At 35.0% G+C, this 22149-nt stretch overlaps 1 protein-coding gene across 1 annotated transcript in view; it reads right to left on the reverse strand.

Annotated features, from left to right (window-relative positions):
• ASZ1 (ankyrin repeat, SAM and basic leucine zipper domain containing 1) overlaps window positions 1-22149 on the reverse strand; it is an 89480-nt gene that overhangs the window by 4861 nt on the left and 62470 nt on the right. The window contains exons 10-12 of the mRNA XM_006859314.1: window positions 20839-20948; window positions 1525-1630; window positions 487-600 (exon numbers count right to left, since the gene is read on the reverse strand). Of these exons, the coding sequence (XP_006859376.1) occupies window positions 487-600; window positions 1525-1630; window positions 20839-20948 (330 nt within the window). The remainder of the gene's footprint in view (window positions 1-486; window positions 601-1524; window positions 1631-20838; window positions 20949-22149) is intronic.

A 22149-nucleotide genomic window follows, 5' to 3' on the forward strand; every position in this document is an offset into this window, starting at 1 on the left:
GTGTATGCTTGGGAAAAAAATAACTTTTGGCATAAAACATTAACGCCAAATTTAAATGACATTAACAGGTTGGAGCTACGAAAATACAATGCATAATCTAATTTTTACATACATTTGTTTATGAAAAAACTTTACAGACATCAATTTTATTAAACAAAATTGGAGAACTCACAAGTGAGTTCTTTAGTTGATTTAAAGGTGTTTTGGTATTTTACTCTTTTATTAAATATCGTCAACAAAGTTTCCTATTTCAGGAACTTAGATTTAGTTTTTTCTTCTTTTCTTAGAGGAAAAAAAAAATCACTTATTCTTAAATCCAGTTATGTACTTCTTTTATGAGTATAAAAACAAGAACCACAAAATCACATATTCCAAAAAACATTTTCTCCCAGCTAGTCCAATGGGAGCTTAAGCTGCTCTTATCAGAACTACTTCATTTTAAGTAATTTTCCTTATTTTTCACATTTTTTTATGGTTAGTAAATACCTTCTGAATTAAGTCTTTTAATTTGCAGACTTCTTCATTCAAATCTTCAACATTAGTAACCAGTTCTTCACAAACAGAAGTGAAATTCTGGGGAGAAGCCCATTCTAGTACTATCTGTTAATATTTTCAAAAGTCATATTTTAGAGAAAGAGAAAAAAACCCCAAAAACTCCACAATTTTATATCCACAGGAATTGTAAAACATTTTTAAACACGAGAATTGTAATTTAAAACATTTTTTGTTCAAGATAAATCCTGACAGCAAGAATAAATCACTAATTATATACAAATATTCAAATCAGTTTTCGGAATGCATTAATTTTAATATATACGTATATTCTACTATATGTAGATAATATTAATATTTGTGGTAGACAAATCAATTCATAAAGATGTTAAAAATGATATGGTTCCCATATTAGTATTATATAAAATTTGTAGGAAAGCAAGTGCATTAATATTTTACACTACAGACAGCAGGAGTCCTGGTGTGCACTACAGGATAAGATGCTGGACTGCAAGGTCAGTTTGAACCACAAGGTTGGTGGTTCAAAACCACCAGCTGCACCTAGGAAACCCTACCAGGGTCACTATTGGTTGGAAGTGACTCGACAGCACTTAACAACAACAACATAGACAGGTAGTTCAAACCAACAAACTTGCAAAGTCCACAAATTAATTTTGTTTTTAAAAATCACTTTCACTTCTCTATTTAAAAACTTCATTTAAAGATCTTATGTTGATTTGCTTTTTAATAATACTGAGCATACTGTTTTGTTTCAACTTCGTTTGGGTCTTTTTAAGAATAAATAAAGTTTATCTGACTCATTTTCCTTTTTATGAGGGCTACAACACAAAGTTTTTCAAGTAATTGGTATGTAAAGTTGTAATATTTTTTAAAAATTGACTTATTTAAATCTTATGTGATTTAGTGGAAGAATGGGTATAATTTAACCAGATCAGTACTATACGTTTTTGAACTATCATTAACTTGTCTGGAATGTTCTTTAGTATTCACTTATTAAGTTTTGTAGGATACCTTGTGAGAATTTACAGGCAATTCTGTCATGATATTCTGAACCGCTGTTATTAAATGGCCGCACTGTTTGTTTAATTGCAGAAGGAAACTGAGGAACTCATCACCACTAAAAAAAAAAAAAAAAAAAAAGGAAAACAAACAAACAGGAATTATGAACACATGCAATTTACTTCATTCCACCTATTCATAAAATTAGTTTTTTTCTAAAATACTTATGGAAAAGCCAACATATATTGGTGGTGGAGTTGTGTGCTGTGGAGTTGATTCCGATTCATGCGACCCTGTATAGGGCTTCCAAGGCTGTAAATCTTTACAGGAGCAGAAAGCCTCATCTTTCTCCCATGGAACAGCTTATAGTTTCAAACTGCTGACCTTGTGGTTAGCAGCCCAACTTGTAACCACTATGCTACCAGAACTGAAATACTGAGTATACTCAAGTCTCTGATCTTGAGGACTTTTAAGGATCAAAATGGGATGTGGACATACAATTACAGCATCATTATTCATAGGGACAAAAAGATCAAAGGAAGATTTAAAATAAGCACTGGACTGCAAGGTTGGCTTGAACCACAAGTTTGGTGGTTGAAATCCACTAGCTGCTCCTTGGAAATCCTGTATAGGATCCTATATAGGTTCTCTATGAGTCAGATCTGATTAGACAGCACTTAACAACAACAACTATGTGCAAATACCACACTTTGTATTGGTGGGAACATAGAATAGCTTCACTGAGGTGATGGTATCTGAACAGAGTCTTAAGTATAAGAATAATTAGCCAGGTAGATTATAAAGGGCAGTGATTCCAGATGAAGAGAATAGCAGGTGCAAAAGTACAAGGGTAGAAGGTGACCAAGGTATAACAACAGCATGAATTACAGGAAAATAGGAAATTTATGACATGCTAAGGTATGGGATTTTATGTTTTTGATAATGTAGAGTTGTTAAATTGGAAAGTAGAAAATCCTAATATTGGTTTTAGAATGTTTATTTGAGGAATGTTATGAATTAAATGGGCACAACAGTGAAAGTAAGGGTTGGCTAGTGAAAAAAATCTACCCAAGAAATGATGAAAGAACGTTTAAATATGTTAGCTGACTGGACCACCATTTGTCTTATTATGGTGGCTTTCATTTTGCTATGATGCTAGGAACTCGGCCACAGGTATTTCAGGTATTAGGAGGATCACCATGGTAAACAGGTTATCAGTAGTGCTTTCAGACTAAAACAGACTAGGAAGAAGGACTTGATAACCTAATTCCAAAAAACACTGGCCAGTGAAAACCTTAAGAATAGCTGAGGAACAGAGCAAGGGGGTAGTGTGTAGTTTAAAATGAGGAAGGATGTGTTTCACGATTGTATCTGTGCACCACAAACATTCAATTTGTATGCTAAGCAAATAATCCAAGAAGCTGGACTATAAGAAAAAGAACCTGGCGTCAGTATTGTAGGAAGGCTCATTAACAATCTGTGATAAGAAACTGACACAACCTTGCTTACTGAAAGCAAAGAGGATTTGAAACACATATGAAGATCAAAGATTACAGCCCTCAATATGGATCACGACATAAAAAAAAAAAAAAAATCCTCACACTATGCAACATCATGATAAACAGAGAAAAGACTGAAGTTTTCATGGAGATCATTTTACTTGGATCCACAATCATCACCCATAGAACCAATAGTCAAAAAAAATCAAAGGACATACTGCATTAGGCAAATCTGCTGCAAAAGACCTCTTTGAAGTATTAAGAAGCAAAGATGTCACTTTGAGGGTTAAGACAGGCCTAGCCTACAGGTGCTGTCCATCATCTAATATACATGCAAAAGCTTGGGCAATGAATAAAGAAGACCAGAGAAGAATTGACAGATTTGAACTATGGCATTGGTGGAATTAACATGATATTCATCTTGGAAGAAGTACAGCCAGAATGTTCCTTAAAAGTGAGGATGGTGATGGGCAAAACATGTGACTTCTAGTAAGATAGTGAACTAGGCAGGCACACTACATGGACCCTCTACAATAAAGATGGTGGTTGGTAGTTATGTGCTGTGGAGTCAGTTCTGACTCATAGCAACCCTGTATAGAGTTTCCAAGGCTATAAATCTTTATGGGAGCAGAAAGCCTCATCTTTCTCTCGTGGAACAGCTGGTAGTTTTGAATTGCTGACCATGAGATTAGCAGCCTGATTAGTAATCACCACATTATAAGAGTTCCTTATAACAAAGATAAGAGAGATCAAAGAAAATACACACATGAAAATCCTGGAGCCCCGAACTTCAGAAGAGAAGGTTAAAGAAGTGGATTGAGTACTTGCTGGGAGGAGAAGCTGAGCACAGATGGTGAGACCATCTTGAACCTTTGTGAGAAGCTTTGGCAACAGAAGGTGGCCAAACAGAATAGAGTCACACAGGCAACTGGAAAACTCTACCCACTGGACAAGAGCCAAGACCAACTCCTAAACCACCTGATCAATGATAGACAGAGTCAACACCAGCCAAACCCACCTTAAACTGAAGTGTGAGAACAGCGAATGAAGACAGTGTACAAGATTCCGTTCTTAATTACACTTACATGGTACAGTTGGTGAGAGGCTAAGAACACATGAACATACAGTCTTCAGTTAAATACACATACAACAACCCCATAATGCCCTGGAAGCAACAATTTTAACTCACATGAAGAAACGAGAGAATGGCTCAAACAAATGACCAAGATGTAGAAGCAGAAAATATTCCTGAGAAACTTAAGGTAATGGAAGTAACTGAAAAAGAAATCAAAAGAGTAATATTTAGGTACCTTGAAAGGAGTGACAAAAAGGAGAAAGCAAGAACACAGAAAAAAACGTTACAATTCAATAAACACAATATGAAAAAACAGAAAATAAATGCAAATTTTGAAATAATCTAAAACCTGTAATTAGAAATCCAGAAGATTAATACTAAGATTTCAGAAATGGACAATACACTAAAAGGGCAAAGGAGCAGATCTGAAGCAATGGAGGCCTAAATTACTGAGCTTGAAAATAAATCTCTCAAAACGCATATGCTAGAAGATCAATTAGAAAAAAGAAAGAAAAAATCCGAAAAAAGCCTAAGCATTATGTGGGACACAATGAAAAGGAACAACTTAAGGGTGGTCAGAATTCCAGGATAGGAAGAGACAATAAAATGCACAGAGAAAAGTTTTGAAGAGCTAGTGGAAGAAAACTTCTCTAAAATCATGAAATGTGAGGAGATAAGCATACAAGAAGCTGAGTGAACTATTAAGACCAAGCTCTGATTTCTCAGCAGAAATCAGGCAGGAAAGAAGGCAATGGGATGACATACATGAAACACTGAATAATAATAAAAAAAAAAAGACAACAAAAAACTGTCAACCAAGAATTATACACTCAGCAAAGCTATCCCTCAACAATGATGTCAAAATTAGGAAATTTCCTGATAAAAGATGAATTTGCAATGACCAGACACACTTTACAAAAAATGCCAAAAGGTGTTCTTTGGATAGAGAACCAACAACAGCTGACAAGAATCTGAGATTACCGTATATGACACCACCACCTAGAACTCAAACCACATATGTAAGTATTTACAGTAAAGTGAACCTACAAGTCTGAAAATAGGGAACCAGAGATATCAATATATAATTAAGTCAACAACGAAGCAAAAGAGGGAACAGGATAGATACAGAACTTCCAGAATGGCAAGGAAGTCAAGTAGATTTCACGATAAAACAGTCATTTAAATGGGGAAAAATTTAATAAATTACAGGTTAACTGCAAGACAATTAATATACCTGGCACACCAAAATAAAAAGAGGAAAATTGAAAGAGTCAGTAAACATTAATACAACAGAAATAAAAATGAAAAGAAAACCTACAAACACAAACCACAGAAGATGATGTGAGATAAAGAAACCAGCAGCTACACAAAAAAACACACAACAAAATGACAGTAGTCAAGTCATACCTACAGATAACTACACTGGATATAAATGGATTAAATGCAGCAGTTAAAATACATAGAGCAAACTGGAAAAGAAAACAGGATACTTCAATATAATGTCTACAAGAGACATAGTAAAAAGATGGAGACAGCCGAAATGCCCATCAACAGAAGAATGGTTAAATGAACTTTGGTACATATCCACAATGTAATACCATACAACTTTGAAGAATAATGAGGAATCCGCAAAACACCTCACAACACGGATGAATCTAGAGGATATATTACACTGAGTGAAATTTGTCAATCACAAAAGGACAAATATTATATGAGACCAATGTTATAAAAAGTAAAGAAAAGGCTTTCTTGATAAAAGAAACTATCTATGATGTTTACAGGAGAAACGAGGAGGGAAAATTATTCACAGCTGGTTACCATGGGTGACAGGGTAGGCAATATACAACAAGAGGGAGGTTAGCAGAGGAAAGATGAAGGTAGTGGGAGACAAAGGGAGGAGAGCAAGTGTTAAAGTGAACAGAAGTAAATACTGTCAACCATTGGTACATGGAGTGGATTGCAATCACTGTAATGAAGCAAAGTTATGACTTGTTGAATGTAAAACTGATGGTCAGCTCTATAAACATATACTTGATTCACAATAAAATGCTTTTTGTTTTAAAGTAAGGATGGGAGACTTCATCTCATATACTTTGGACACCATGTCATTATTAGAAGGAACCAGTCCCTGGAAAAGGACAGCATGCTTGGTAAAGTAGAGGGTCAGTGAAAAAAAAAAAAGAAGACCCCAAATGATATGGATTGGCACAGTGGCTTTAACTGTGGAACCAAATACAATAATAACTGTGAGGAAGGCAGAAGACTTGGAGGTATTTTGTTCTGTTACATCGGGACACTATGAGGCAGAACAATATTAACAACTAGTTTGACTGGCGGCAGGCAGAGTGGTGTTCAAAAAGTGAACCTGGGGGTTAATGGTGAGAAAATGAGTGGGGCAAAGATAAAATACTATGGTTTAATAGTTAAAAGTATACGCTCTGTAATCAAGGAGATCTGATTTTAGTTCTGCTTCCATACTAACTTTATTATTTTGAGCTGAGCATGTCCACATCTTTAACTTGGAATCCTTAGATACCTTAGGCTAGGAAGTCCATAAATTTAGGTGGGGGAAATTTTCATCTTCATTTTCACTAATTTCTAACTGAAATTCTTCCTTCCTTCTCTTTTGAACACTGGCACAAACCATGGCAGTATGAGCAGTACCTGTGGTTTATTTGGTCACCAACAGAAATCAAAATGACAGAGTCATGGAGAAGAGCACAGAGAAAAGGATACATACTGTAAAAAGGAGGGGGCTAAAGTGAGTGGAAAATTAAAGAGTTATAAAACATACTGAAGGAAATGGAGTCAAGGGAAGGAAAAGTCAAACATGTTAAAAAGCAAGTAAGTCCAATGATCCTGGCAATGAGAAACATTGTTGGTAGAAGTTACTTTACAGTGGCAGCTACTAACACAACTATACAATAGGAACTTATACGACTCAATTAAAAAATAATTTTAAATGAAATAAGTATGGGAAAAACAGTAAGGGTAAGAAGCTATCTAGTAGAAAAATGGCAAAAATAAAGTGGACTGCTAATATCAAGAGTTGGAAAATATGTGTGAAGATATTTCAGAGAGTCATTTAGCAGCATCTAAGAAGGAAGACCCATTAACATTTTTTGATATGCAGACAAGAGGATCTTGAAAAAACTGCTGAAAAGGAAGACAATTTGAAGCATTTACTGATGAAGATTAAAGACTACAACATTCATTATATAAAGAGAATGAAAATCATTACAAATGAACCAATAAGCAGTGTCATGCTTCTTGGGTAATTGGAGAAAAAACTGAAGTTGCTAACAATTTCATCCTATTTGAATCAATAATCAGTGTCCATGGAAACAGCAGTAAATAAATCAAAGGACATGTTTAATTTGGCAAATCTGCTAGAAAATAAAACAAAAACCACTTTCAAATTTTCAAAAGCGAACATGTCTTTCTGATGTCTGAGGTCTACCTGACCAAGGCCATGGTCAACCCACACAGCTGTACATGTACTTAAAGAAATGAAATTAATAAGCTATGACATAGATCTGGTAGACTACATTATCTGTTCAAATTCTCATGTTTTTTTTTCTACTGCACCCAACACTCCTGGCCGGGGTCCTCTTAAAGAGTATATTTTATGTCCCAATGACAGAAGACTGGGCCCTGTAACTGCTTTCACAAATAATGATTGAAAGTAACTGTCCAACTTCTGAATAGAAGGTTTAAGTGTCAAAGAACAGTTGTAGCATCCTGTCGCTTCTCCAATGCACAAAAGAAGAGACTGTCCAGAGAGGATCTGTCCCTCTAGCCTATTCTCAGAATAGCCACAAGAAGCAGGGTCGCTGCAGCCAACCATGATATATATGAATAAGACATAAACTGTGCTGTTATAAATAACAGACATTTAAAAGTTGTTACTGTATTACAACATAGTACAAATTCATTAACACAGATATATTTTTAAAATTTGAAGTATTAAGATAAAATTTATACTTTAAATAAAGGTTCATGTTCATTTTAGATTGTATGCAATAATTAAAATTACCAATAATCTTACCACCAAAAATAACTGAGTATTATTTTATTCTAAAATATTTTCTTATAGTATTTCTATTCTAGTATTTTGCCTATGTATATACAACTGGCATCATAATTCACATGCAATTTTATATTTTTTTATACTTACCATGAAAATTTCTCTAATATATTGTCTCAAAATAACTTTTAATGACAAATAATTATATTTAATACACTGTTAGTGCAACCATTCCTGCTATTAAATATTTATACTTTTTCTAGTTTCAGAATGCTATAAACAATAGCTTTGTACACAAAATTTCTATCTCCACAGATTTTTCTTTTTGAGTGTGTTGGTGGGTAGGAACAACCATAATTTGAGATGCTTGTGTATACATTCAAGTGTCAGACAGCTTCAGAGAAAAGTGTGGGCAGAAATTAAAAATTTCAAGACGTTAAAATATATTATTTTTGTACTTCACAGTAGTAGTGGAATGGTTGTTAACTTTATAAAATTGCATTCTCTAATTCTAAAAACATACTAACTAAGGCTAACTGTAGAAAAAAATAAATGTACTATGCATGTGTTCTGGTAACAGAGAATATTTCAGAAAATTTGACACGTAAAAGAAAAGCATCTTAAAATAAATCAGTAGCTAAATTGCTGAAGTCACATTACCAGGAGATTATAATCAATCAGTTCAACTTTTCCTGCTGTTAGTTTTCTTATGACTTAATGACTAATTTCTTCTTTAAAGAATGACTTTGAGCAAATGGGAAGTAAAACCTTTTCCATAACAGCATGTAAACAAAGTCTGTGATTTAATAACAAGGTCAAATTCCTGGAATATATGTCTGCCAGTTTTATTTTTTAAAAAATTCAGCAGTTTTAATAAGTGAACTATTCAGAATTCTGCACATTCTTCATACCTATTAAATCCCACAAAGTAAATTCATAAGGCAACCATGCCATCTTACAAATAAGTTATAGTATAAAATTTAATTTGTAAGTTGGTCATGTAGAACTTAGAATACTGCTTCAGAAAAACAATGAAGAAAAAAATTAATTTTATTTTTAAACAATAAGGAATATGAATATGGATATTCTTATTATAAGAGGAGAATGAGAAATAATTTAAACTTTATAATAAACATTTTAAAGAAATATGGATCATCTAAATTATCTCCAAAAAAGCTCTCTAAATTCTAATTCTATGAAAATCTGTAATTTGTGTATTTATTTGATGTTGATCATACATTGCAGCAATAGCATACTGAGGTTATTCTTGTGATGATGCCATTTGCGTTTGCTAACACTGTGTTTTACAGAATATTTAATTCTTTGATTCATTTAACTATTTACTCAACAAAATTTGTCTCCAGTTATGGCAGTGTAGAACATGGTTAAGATATACATTACATTCTCTAGGTAAGTCTGAGAATATAGCCAGCTATGGAAACTACTAGTACAAGTCATGGCTACAATTCCCAACATGTTTTAGAGCAAATATGAGTCCAAGTCTCCAATGATACACATGGCACCTTAACATGGTCAGGTATATAATCCCCAGCCAAGACATTATTTCTAGGGGTAAAACACAAACAAACTTAGAATTCCTGGGAAAAAAAAAAAGTGGCAAATAAAATTTTTGCCATTCTTAATAACTAAAAAATAAAAACAATAAAATAATACTAATTTGGTATTAAAAGTTAAGATTAGGGAAATTTAACGAAGTAAAAAATCTTTTGTGGGACTTCTGAAAGGAAACGTGTGTACACTTTAAAGAGCTCATAAGGCAAACGGTTTTGTTGCCATCTACACAGGCATTTTCCTATACTTACTCTCTCTATATTATTTTAGATATATGTGAAATTCAAAGGAGAAGGGAAAGAAAACTTCCAAAGTATTAGTTGGCAGTTCAAACCCACCAATAACTCCGTTATTGTTGTTAAGTACCATGGAGTCAATTCTGACTCATAGCGACCTTGTGTAAGGTTTCCGAGGAGCAGCTGGTGAGCTTTAATCACAGACCTTGTAGTTCAAACTGCCCTTTCAGTCCAGCACATTAACCCACAGTGCCACACCAGTACTCCAGTAACTCCTTGGAAACCCTATATATGAGTCAAAACCAACAATTAACAACAACCAAAGATATCAACTGGTATTTTCTGTATGAAAGAAGTTCAAAATTAGCTAGATGCACTGAGAGAAAAGTAAGTGGAGTACGATGGGTTATTTAGAATAGCAAATTCTGAATGTATTTAATCTAAGAAATAACTATGTATAAAAAGAATTTGAGAAAATTACTGAACAAAGAATTAATCATATTCTTAGAGGAAGAATAAGTCTTAAAATTTTTTATTCTGGCTGTCTTTGAATTTCTTCTGAAGATGGAAACCCGTATGTATTATATACAATGGATACAAAAAAATGACACCTGCTCCCCACTTACCAAGCATCTTATCTAACTTTTGCGTTTATGATATCAGTTAAAAGTCTACTATGAGACCATTTTGCGCATTAATAACAAATATCTGGCAATAACAAATCCTGAGGTGCCAAACAAGAGTAACATTAGATGTGATAGCTAAAGTTATGTGTCAAGTTGGTAAGAGTGGTTTTCAGTTATGTAATGATGTAGTCATTCTCTATTTTACGACCTGATGTCCTTCATTATTGTATAATGATTGTCACATAATAATTTGCATAAAATTTTTCACAAAATCTTTGGAACCTAACCATATTGATAAGTAAGTGGGTGTACTGTACTATTTATTCTGGACAACGCATTCCTATTAATGCATTTTAAGAGTGCTAGCTTTATTTGGCTTGCAACGACACACAGTGTTAACCTAAACTGAGGAGATAATCAGCTAAAAAAGCTACCTTTTTGTTTTTTGTTTTTTTATTTAGGTTTAGTGTTTTTATTATTCCTCATTTTACTGATGATCATGTTGAGGGTCAGAGTGGTTAGTTTACCTGCCCAAGGTCTCACAGTTTAGTTCTGTTCAACTCCAAAAACTACTGCTTGTCAGCACTTGTCAGGTGCAGAACTGCTGAAAGTGTGCATGCTTTCTCTCTCTCTCTCTCTCTCTTTTTTCTCTCAGTTATCTCCTTCTGCTTGAGGTGTATTGTTAGGATTCATCCATTCTATAGTAAAATAACTAATTTTGTACATTCTTCTTATCTTTGTGGAGAAACAGGATACAGCACTGGATTGCAAGGTATGTTTGAACCATAAGGTTGACAGTTCAATCTCACTAGCCGCTCCTTAGAAACCCTTTACAGGATCGCTATGAGTTGGAACCAACTTGATGGTGCTTAACAACAACAACAATTTATCCTCATTAAATTAATCCTGTTAAGTTTTGATAAGTTTGCTACTATTTACCAAGACCTTTAAAACCTTGATTATCTAAAATAGCGTCTAGCCACTGCTAGATATATGTAACTATTAAATACTTGAAATATGGTTGGTCTGAATTGAGATGTGGTATGAATTTAAAATACATGCCAATTTTTAAAGATTTATCAAATTTATCAAAATATCACAATTTTTTTCAAACCACCATTTATTTCCAAAACTTTTCATCCTCCAAAAGAAATTCTGTACCAATTAAGCAATAATTCCCCATTTCCTTTCCTCCTTGTTCCTAGCAGACACTAATCTTTCTGTCTATATGCATTTGCTTATTCTAGATATTTCATATAAATAATACACCATTTTCAGTCTTATTTCATTCAACAAAATGTTTTCAAAGCACATTCATATAAGCATGCACCAGAACTTTACTTCCTCTTATGGCTGAATATTACACCACTAAGTATCCTGGTGTAGCGCTGTGGGTTTATGTGCCAGACTGGAAAGTCACTTGAACTGCAAGGTCAGCGGTTCAAGCTCACCAACCGCTCCTTGGTAACCCTATACAGAGTTGCTATGGGTCACAACTGACTTGATGGCACTTAACAACAACAACAAGTATATTCCACATTTTGTGTATTCATTCATCTGTTGACAGACAACACTTGGGCTATTTTCACTCTTGGCTAATTTTGAGTAATGCAGTAATGCTGCAGTGAACATTATGTACAATCACTAATAATTAGAACAAATAAATTACACATTGAAACAATACTTTTTTGGGTTTTACTCTTCGGAATTGGTAACAGATAGCACTATGGCAAGCTAATTAGGCTAATTCATCAACCTGCTTGTGGACAGATATATTTGATTACCTACAAATCCAGTCCAATGAACATTTTTCACCATGTTATCCACAAGGGCATTCTTGGGGACTTTGTTAGAAAGTCTCATTAGATTCAGTCATAACATATCTTAGCCCTAGAAACAACTCTTGTCATCTTTATCAGTTTTCTGATCATTTGTTCTTAGTGAAAATTTAGCTGGGGACTCAAAACCAACACTTGAACAGGCGTTTCCATAATCTAACTTTCCTTAACCCCAAAGTATTGAAATAATATGAATAATCTCTAGGGGATTGCCTTAAAGTAGGAAGAAGTAGAAGAATTGAACGTTTAAATAGCATTTTTTTTTTCATTTTGAGAATAATAAACTGATCTAATGATCAGAGGTCTATAGAACATGTTCTAGAAGCAGAGACACTGAAATAGGAAGTAGAGAGCAGAAGTAGTACCAAATAGGTTATTTCCCAAGACATGTTTATTGCCAGTGGGATTGTGCTGAGTGCTTTACTTAGCTACTGAGGTTTGCTAACACACATAAATTACTCTTCTATTCAAACCTGACAAAAAGCCCAGCCAAGTACAAAGTGGACAAGAATCATTTTCAAAGTAATTCACACAAAAACTAATACATCAATTAGAATTCTATAAAAATTCACAAATTCCATAGAAGTAAGGAAAAAGAAAGAGTAAGAAATAGATTTTTAAAATTAAGCAAATAATGAAATGGCAATAAAATATAGATATCTTATGTCATAAAATAGGAACAAATTTAAGGAGTTTAAATAATATCTTTTCTAGCCAATTAGAAATCAGTAACAGAAAGACAACAAGAAAATCTCTAAACACTTGGAAAATAAACAATACACTACTAAATAATTCCTATGTCAAAGAAGGAAGTCTCAAGTAAATACAAATACACAGGGAACTAAATGAAATGGACAATACTTGTATAACATCAATCTGTGGGGATGCAACTAAGACAGCACTAGTGGGAAATTTATAGCACTAAATGTACATAAAATGAAAAGTATCAAATAATCTAAGCATCCTTCAAGAATCTAGAAGAAGAAAAGCAAAATAAGCTCAGAGACTGAAGAAAAGAAACATTAAGGTTAACAGCAGTAATCAATGAAAGTGAAAACAAAAAAAGTGTTGAAGCATAATGCTGGTTCTTTAAAAAACGGGAATAAAATGGATAAACCTCTAGTAAGACTGACAGGTAAAAAATAGATGGAAGTCACCAATGACAGGAATGACATGGGATATCAACAGACTTTGCAGTCGCCAACAGAATAAGGGAAAAGGACAAATGATTTTACACTCAAAAATTTAACTTTGAAGAAATGTACTCAACCTACAAAAAGACTATCAAATCTCAACAAAGATGAAATAAATGTAACTTGAACAGCCCTGTAACCATTAACCATCGAATGCCAGTCAATCTGCTGTAATGTGGTGGTTTGCTTGTTACTTGATTCTGGAAGCTATACTACTGGTATTTTAAATACCAGAAGATCACCAATGGTAAGCAGGTTTCAGATGAGCTTTCAGATGAAGACAGATAGGAAGATAAGATAGACTACTTCTGAATATTTAGTCACTGGACCACTGTCAGATAGCATCAAAATATTGAATACTAAAACATGATGAAGAATACTGTCAGCTACAGAGCCAGAAAATGAGCTCTAGAAATTAGAACACTCAAACTAAGACTGGTGAGGAGTTGCCTCCTCAACATAGCATTGACTGTGATGATGTGAATGCAGTAAAGTTTTTGGGACCTTCATTTGCTGATGTGGCACAACCCAAAACGAGGACAAATAGCTGTAAAAGTCCATTAATAATCGGAGCACTGAATGTATGAACTATGAATCAAGGAAAATTGGAAGTTACCAAAAAACAAAATGGAACGCATAAACACTGATATCCTAGACATTTGTGAGTTGAAATGGACTGGTTCTGTTCATCTTGAATATGACAACCACATGGTTTTACTACACTAGGAATGACAAAGCAAAGAGGAATGGCATCACACTCATCATAAAAAAAAAAAAAAAAAAACACTTCAAGATCTATCTTCAATTACAACACTGTCTGTGATAGAATAACATTCATATGCCAACAAATAAGACCAGCTAATACAATTACTATTCAAATTAATGCACTGACCACTAAAGCCAAAAATAAAGAAATTGTAGAATTCTACCAACTTCTACAAGTCTAAAACTGATCAATCATGCAATCAAGATGTACTGATAATTACTGGTGATTGCAATACAAAGTTGGAAACAAAGAGGAAGAATCAGTTGGAAAATATGGCCTTGGTGATAGAAACGATGCTGGAAATTACATAATAAAATTTTACAAGACCAATGATTTCTTCATTGCAAATACCTTTATTATACAATATAAAAGATGACTATACACACAGACATCACCAAATGGAACACACTGAAATCAAACTGACTAGATTTGTGGAAAGACATGGTGGAAAAGTTCCATATCATCAGTCAAAACAAGGCCAGAGTCAGACTGTGAAACAGACCATTAATTGCTTATATCCAAGTTCAGGCTGAAGCTGAGAAAATGAAAACAAGTCCATGAGAGTCCAAATATAACCTTGAACCTATCCACCGGAAGTTAGATATCATCTCAAAAATAGATTTGATGAATTATACACTAATGACTGAAGACCAGAAGAGTTGTGGGATGACATCAGAATATCACATAAGATGTTAAAAGATAATTAAGACGAGAAAGAAGTAAAGACATAAACGGATGTTGGAAGAGACTTTGAAACTTGCTCTCAAGGGTAGAGATGCCAAAGTAAATGGAAAAAATGAGGTAAAAGAGCTGAATAGAAAATTTCAAAGGTCAGTTCGAGAAAACAAAGTCAAATATAATAAGGAAATGTACAAAGATCTGGAATTACATAACCAAAAGGAAAGAACATGCTCAACATTTCTCAAGCTGCGAGAACCAAAGAAAAAAATCAAGACTAGAGTTGAAATATTAAAGGATTCTAGTGGCAAAATATTGAATGCAGAAAGCATCAAAAGACAGAAGGAATACCCTGAGTCATTGTACCACAAAAAAATGGTCTATGTTCAACCATTTCAAGAGATAGCACATAATCAAGAACCCATGATACTGAAGGAAGAAGTCTAAGGTACACTGACATCACTGGCAAAGAACAAGTCACCAGGAATAGATGGAATACAAATTGAAATGTTTCAACAAACTGATGGAGCACTGGAGACCTACTCATACATCTATGCCAAAAAATTTGGAAGACAGCTACCTGGCCAAATGATTGGACGACATCTATGTTTGTGCCAATTCCAAAGAGAGGTGACCTAATGGAAAATGGAAATCATTGGACAATATTATTATGGCATGCAAGTAAAACTTTGCTAAAGACAATTAAAAAATGGCTTTGACAGTAAACTGCCAGAGGTTAATAAAGCCGGATTCAGACAAGGACATGGAACACTGCTGACGTCAGGTGGATCTTGGTTGCAAGCAGACACTACCAGAAAAATGCTTTCCTGCGCTTTTTTGACTATGCAAAGGATTGCGATTGTGTGGATTATGACAAGCTATGGAGAACATTGTGGAGAATGAGTATTTTGGAACACTTAATTGGCCTTATGAGGTTATATGCCAGGGAGTCGATATATAGTGACCCTACAAAGGGTTTCTGAGGTTCTAAATCTTTACGGGAGCAGAAAGCCTCATCCTTCACCTGCGAATTATATATACACACACATACATATACACACTGGACTGCTAATGACAAGATCAGTGGTTCAAACCCACCAGCTGCTCCTACAGATCTAAGTCAGAATGAACTCCAAGGCACTTAACAACAATATATACATAGTTGGAGTACTGGTTTAGAGCTATACAATAAGCACTGGATTGCTAACTGAAAGGTTGGTGATTCCAATCCACCTGCCACTCCTTAGAAACCCCTAAGCATGGCCGCTATGAGTAAGAATCGAGTGGTGATGGAGTCGGTTCTGACTCACTGCAACCCTATGCAAGGTTTCTGAGGCTATAAATCTTTATAGGAGCAGAATGCCTCATCTTTCTCCTACGGAACAGCTGCAAGTTTCGAACTGCTAACCTTGAGATTAACAGCCCGACTCGTAACCACTATGCTAACAACAACAATAACAGCAACAAATATATAGCTAAGGTACCCTGGTGGTACAATGGTTCAAGCAGTTGGCTACTAAACCAAAGGTTAGCAGTTGGAACCTATCAGCCACTCTGGAAAAAAGATGTGGCAGTCTTCTATAAAGACTGTTGTTGTTGCTGCTAAACGTCATTGTGTTGGTTCTGACTCATTGTGACCCTGGATAGGGTGTACAAGAGTGGCTGGTGGATTTGAATTGCTGACCTTGCTGTTTAAAGTCTAGTGCTAATCCTACAGTGCCATCAGAAGTCCTCTATAATGACTGTTGTTGTTAAGTACCGTCCAGTCAGTTCCAACCCATAGTGACTCTATAGAATTTCCAAGGAGTGGCTGGAGAGCTTGAACCACCAACCTTGCAGTTCCAACTGACGTTGCAGTCCAGTAGTACAGTGCATTAACCCACATCACCCACACCTAAGTTTTAGTTTTATTCTGTTCTATAAGTGGTTACGAATCAGGCTACGAACCTCAAGGCCAGCAGTTCAAAACTACCAGCTGTTTCGTGGAAGAAAGATGAGGCTTTCTGCTCCTATAAAGATTTACAGCCTCGGAAACCCTGTACAGGGTCGTTATGAGTCGGAACAGACTCCACGGCACATAACAACAACAAAATAGGGTGGTCACTATAGGCCCTGTCGGGTAAGCACTGGGCCGGTAACTACAAGGCTGGCAGTTCAAAACCACCAGTCACTCTCAGAAACCCTATACAGGTTTGCTATGAGTCAGAATCAACTCAACAGAAACAGGTTTTGGTTTTGTTAATATATACATAGCTAGAGTAATCAAGACAATATGGTACTGGCAGAAAATAGACATGTAGAGAACACAGAACACCGAATCTACTAGTATGTTGCTGTTGTTAAAGTGCCATCGAGTCAGTTCCGACTCATAGCAACCCTGTATAGGGTTTACAAGGAGCAACTGTTGGGTTTGAACCACCAATCATGTGGTTAGCAGTCCAGTGCTGATCCTACAGCGCCACACAAGGATTCCAAATCCACAAAAATACACCCAATTGATTGTTGAAAAAGGATAAAAAGTAGTTCAACAAATGGCACTAAAACAGCTACATATTCACAGACGAAAAAAGAATGACTTTTGACCTAAACCTCATACCTACACAGATGATGAATTATAACCATGGACTTTAATTGAAATGCAAAACAATGCTATAAAATGTTTACAAAAAGCAGCCCAGGAGAAAATCTTCAGGAGTAGGACTAGGCAGAGCACAAGTGCGCTTGACACACAAAGCAGGATCCCTAAAAGGAAAACGGGCTGGATAGCATCAAAATAAAACCCTTTGCTCTGTGAAAGACTCCGGTAAAAGGGCCAAAAGACAAGTTACTGAGTGGGAGAAAACAGCTGCAAACCTCAAACAAAGGACTTATATCTACAAAACTCCCCCAAATTAAGTTAATTTTAAAGAGTCAGAAAAACAAAACAAAAAATCATATCAATCAGAAAATGGGTAAAAATATTAAGAGATATTCTACTTAGGACACAGATGGCAAATAAGAAAAGTTATCCAAAACCATTAGCCATCATGGAAGTACAAATAAAACCACAATGAGATATGAACACACACCTTTCAGAATGGCTTTTTTTTTAATTTTTAAAGTGCTAACATCAAAGCTGGCAACAATACAAACAAACTAAATCTCACATAAATTCTTGGTAGAATATAAAATGATACTGCCATTCTGGAAAAAAAACCCAGAATTTTTAAAAGAAACTAAACATAAAACTATCATGTTGCTGTTAAGTGTTGTCAAGTCAGTGCTGACTCACAGTGAACCTTTTATAAGGTTTACAAGGAGCAGCTGGTGGGTTTGAACCATGAACCATGTGGTTGACCATCTAGTGTTTATTCTACAGCGCCACACCAAGATTTATATGACATAGCATTGGTGTTTTTGGGCATTCATCTCATGGAAATTAAAACTTATTTCCATGCATAATTTTGTACACATTCTTCAATGTTGTTGTTTTAAAGTGCCACCTAGTCAGTTCCAACCCATAGCGACCCTGTATAGGGTTTTCTAGGAGCAGGTGGTGAGCTTGAACTACCGACCTCACAGTTCAAATTGCTTTGCAGTCTGGTACATTAACCCACAGTGCCACATCAGGACTTTTTAATAGCCCAAACCAAAAATATACTCAGATGTCTTTCAATGAGTGAATGATTAAACAAACTGTGGTTTGTTCACAACATGGAATACTATGTAGAAATAAAAAAGGAATGGACAGCTGATATACGCAACAACTTAGATGCAAGTCATGCTGAGTAGGAAAAAAAAAAGTCAGTCTAAAAAAGATCCATACTAAATTATTCCATTTATATAATACTAATGAAATAACTTTTGTTATGTTGTTGTTGTTAAGAGTCACAGAATCAGTTGACTCATAGCGACCCTGTATAGGATTTCCTAGGAGCAGAAGGTTAAGTCTGAGCCATTGAGCCTGTGGTTCAAGTAACCTTGTAGTCCCAGTGCGTATCCTACAGCGCCAGATGGAGATTATTAGTGGTCCCCTGGAGACAAGAGACGTGGTAAGGAATGAGTCTGGTTATAAAGGGATGGAATGAGGGAGCCTTATGGTGATGGTGTCATGAAGCTACATGTGATAAAACTGCACAGAACTACACACTCACATATAAGTGAGAACAGCTACAAAAATGTGCACAGTTATAACTGGTGAAATATAAGTAACTTATGCAGACTGTAAGCAATGCCAATATTCTGGTTTGGGCCTTATAATTGCTGTTGTTTTTAAGTGCCATCGAGTCGATTCTGACCCATAGCTGCAGTCTGGCGCATTAACCCACAGCACCACAGTGATGTAAAATATTAATATTGGGGCAAAGGATACATAGGATTTCCCTGTACACCTCTTAGCCACATCATGTGAATGTATAATAAAAAAAAAGAAAATCACTTTATCGTTGTTGAAGGAAAGTCTGAGAAATGACTGGTAGGGTTGAACCAAGGTTTGAACCTCACTTTGCAGTTAGCAGTCTCCTGCTTCACCTATAGTTCCACGTTTAGTGCCATCAAGTCAGTTCCCACTCATAGTGACCCTGTACAGTTTCCAAGGAGTGGCTGATAAGACTGAATTGCTGACCTTGAGGTTCAAATTGACTTTGAGGTCAAGTGCGTCTGCTATAGCGCCACACCAGGACTACCTAGCTCCAGAGAGTTCTGTAACTATCTGTTTGATCACTTATAATCAGTACTTTTTTAAAATTAGAAATAGGCAAAATTCAATTTTGAAATTAAATGAATTTTGATTACTTATAATCAGTATCGGAGTCCTGATATGGTGCTGTGGGATAATGCACTGGACCACAAGGGTGGTTTGAACTGCAAGGTCAGTGGTTCAAATTTATCAGTTGCTCCTTGGAAACCCTATACAGGGTAGCTATGAGTTGAAACTGACTTGATGACACTTAACAACACAACATAATCAATAGTAAGGAGCCCTGGTAGCATAGTGGATTATGAGCTGGGCTGCTAACCGCAAGGTCAGTAGTTCAAATCTACCTATCATTCTGTGGGAGAATGAAGAGGTTTTCTGCTCCCGCTAAGATTTACAAGCTCAGAAACCCTATGGGGTTGCTGAATCAGAATTGACTCAGTGGCACACAACCACCACCAATACCATGATCAGTAATGAGCAAGTGTATAATATTAGAAAGTAAGTTTACCTACTGATCACATAATTTCATACAATAATGCTAAAGCAAAGAAAGCAGAGCTTCTTTATTGTTTTATGCAAAAATATTAGTACTTTGAATTCTTGATTTGACACATAAATGATTTAAACAGAAACATATGGACAAAAACAGAACTCAAATGAAAATGCTGACTGCTCACTAATTGTAAATGCAGAATGCAACCAATTTCAATGAACAATCTGTCTAGAAATTGTTGAATGGTAACCTGAACTGTGTAAACCTTCACCAAAAGCACACAAAATAATATTCTAAAGTAGTTTTAAGAATAAGAGAATAAGAGCTAAACTCTGAATATGAAATCATTTACACATTGTACAATTTAGCAAGACACAAAGGAAAAAATAAAACAAAAATATTAACTACGTGAGATGACAAGGAGAGCACTGTTCTGCTTCAAAATACATTCTAAAATAACTTCATAATTCATAAAATGTCTTTATAAATATCCCATTTCAGAACATGGTATACTAAAAATGAACTGTGCATTTCCCTGGGAAGATGCAGATATTCAGTAAAATGACTCTAATAATCAAAAAGCCAAGCTTAAAAAAAGAAAACCATTGGTTTTAAATTGTTATCAATGTAAATCAGTAATTTTACCTTATTTCCAACTTTGCCACTTCAGGTAGTTCTCCAAATTTTATTTCTTCTACCACTAATTCTTTCAGAGCAGACTGAATTTTCTGCTGATCTCTACTGGCAATTCCATTCTTTACAGAAAAAATTTTAAAGTGCATTAAGACAGTTGTACTTGAATAATATAATAGTCAAAGTTAATGAAGAGTTTTTCTATTTGACTAATTCACATCATGAAAAAGTAAGTATGTTCTGAAAAAAATAACAAACATGAAAAAATACATGACTTGCTTTTATCTGTGATAGACAAAGTTGTTATACATCAGTAAAATATTTAAATATAATTGTATAGTGAATATAGTCAATTGTTTACAATAAATACTAATTATGGTGGACTATAAAAACTAACTACTAGGACTTAATACGCAAACCTTTAACAAATCCACAGTAAAACAATTTTTCTTTTGAAATACTGTCTAAAATATTTCCAGTGATAAGTGAGAAATAATTAAAACTTTTTGTCTGTCAGTTTAAAATGAAAATGTCTATCCTAGACTTAGCTAAGTAATGTTAATTATTTTGATTTTTAATGACATTGAAGATTTCAAGTTGCCAATGTGTTCCGACAGTTAAATCATTATTTTTTGGATATCATATTGATCATAGCATCTCTAATTCTTCCCACAGCTATTGTTAAATTTGCTATAATGTCAGATGAAAAAATAACACATTTCGAAGGTCAGTTACCAAATCAGCAAAAAGAAGAAACACATTCATACCCACATATATTAAAAATACTCTCTCAATTTCGATTTGCCTACTGCATTACAAATTGCTTTCACATTTAAATATGAAACATCAGTTTTGATGCTTAGTCTTTAGCTATGACAATCTGAAGAAAATTTGAATTCTCCCAAAGTCCTCAAATGCTCTTATAGGGTATGATGAAAATCCATATTCAGAGCCTTGGTGGTACAGTGGTTAAAACACTCAGCTGCTAAAAAATCAGTGGTTCAAACCTACCAGCTGCTCTTCAGAAGAAAGATGTAGCAATCTACCTCCATAAAGATTTATAGCACTAGAAACTCTATGGGGCAGTTCTTTCCTGTCCTATTAAGTCACTCTGAGTTGAAATCAACTCAATGGCAGTAGAATTCTGCTGTTGTTGTTGTCAGGTGCCATTGAGTCGGAACCGACTCATAGCGACCCCACGCACAGCAGAACGAAACAATGTCTAATCCTGGGCCAACCTCACTACCGCTGCCACACTTGAGTCCATCAATGATGCCACCTGGCTGATCCATCTCGTTGGGGGTCTTCCTCTTTTTCTCTGAC

Source organism: Chrysochloris asiatica, unplaced genomic scaffold, assembly GCF_000296735.1.
Source record: "Chrysochloris asiatica unplaced genomic scaffold, ChrAsi1.0 scaffold00032, whole genome shotgun sequence".
In the NCBI taxonomy this organism is placed as follows: domain Eukaryota; kingdom Metazoa; phylum Chordata; class Mammalia; order Afrosoricida; family Chrysochloridae; genus Chrysochloris; species Chrysochloris asiatica.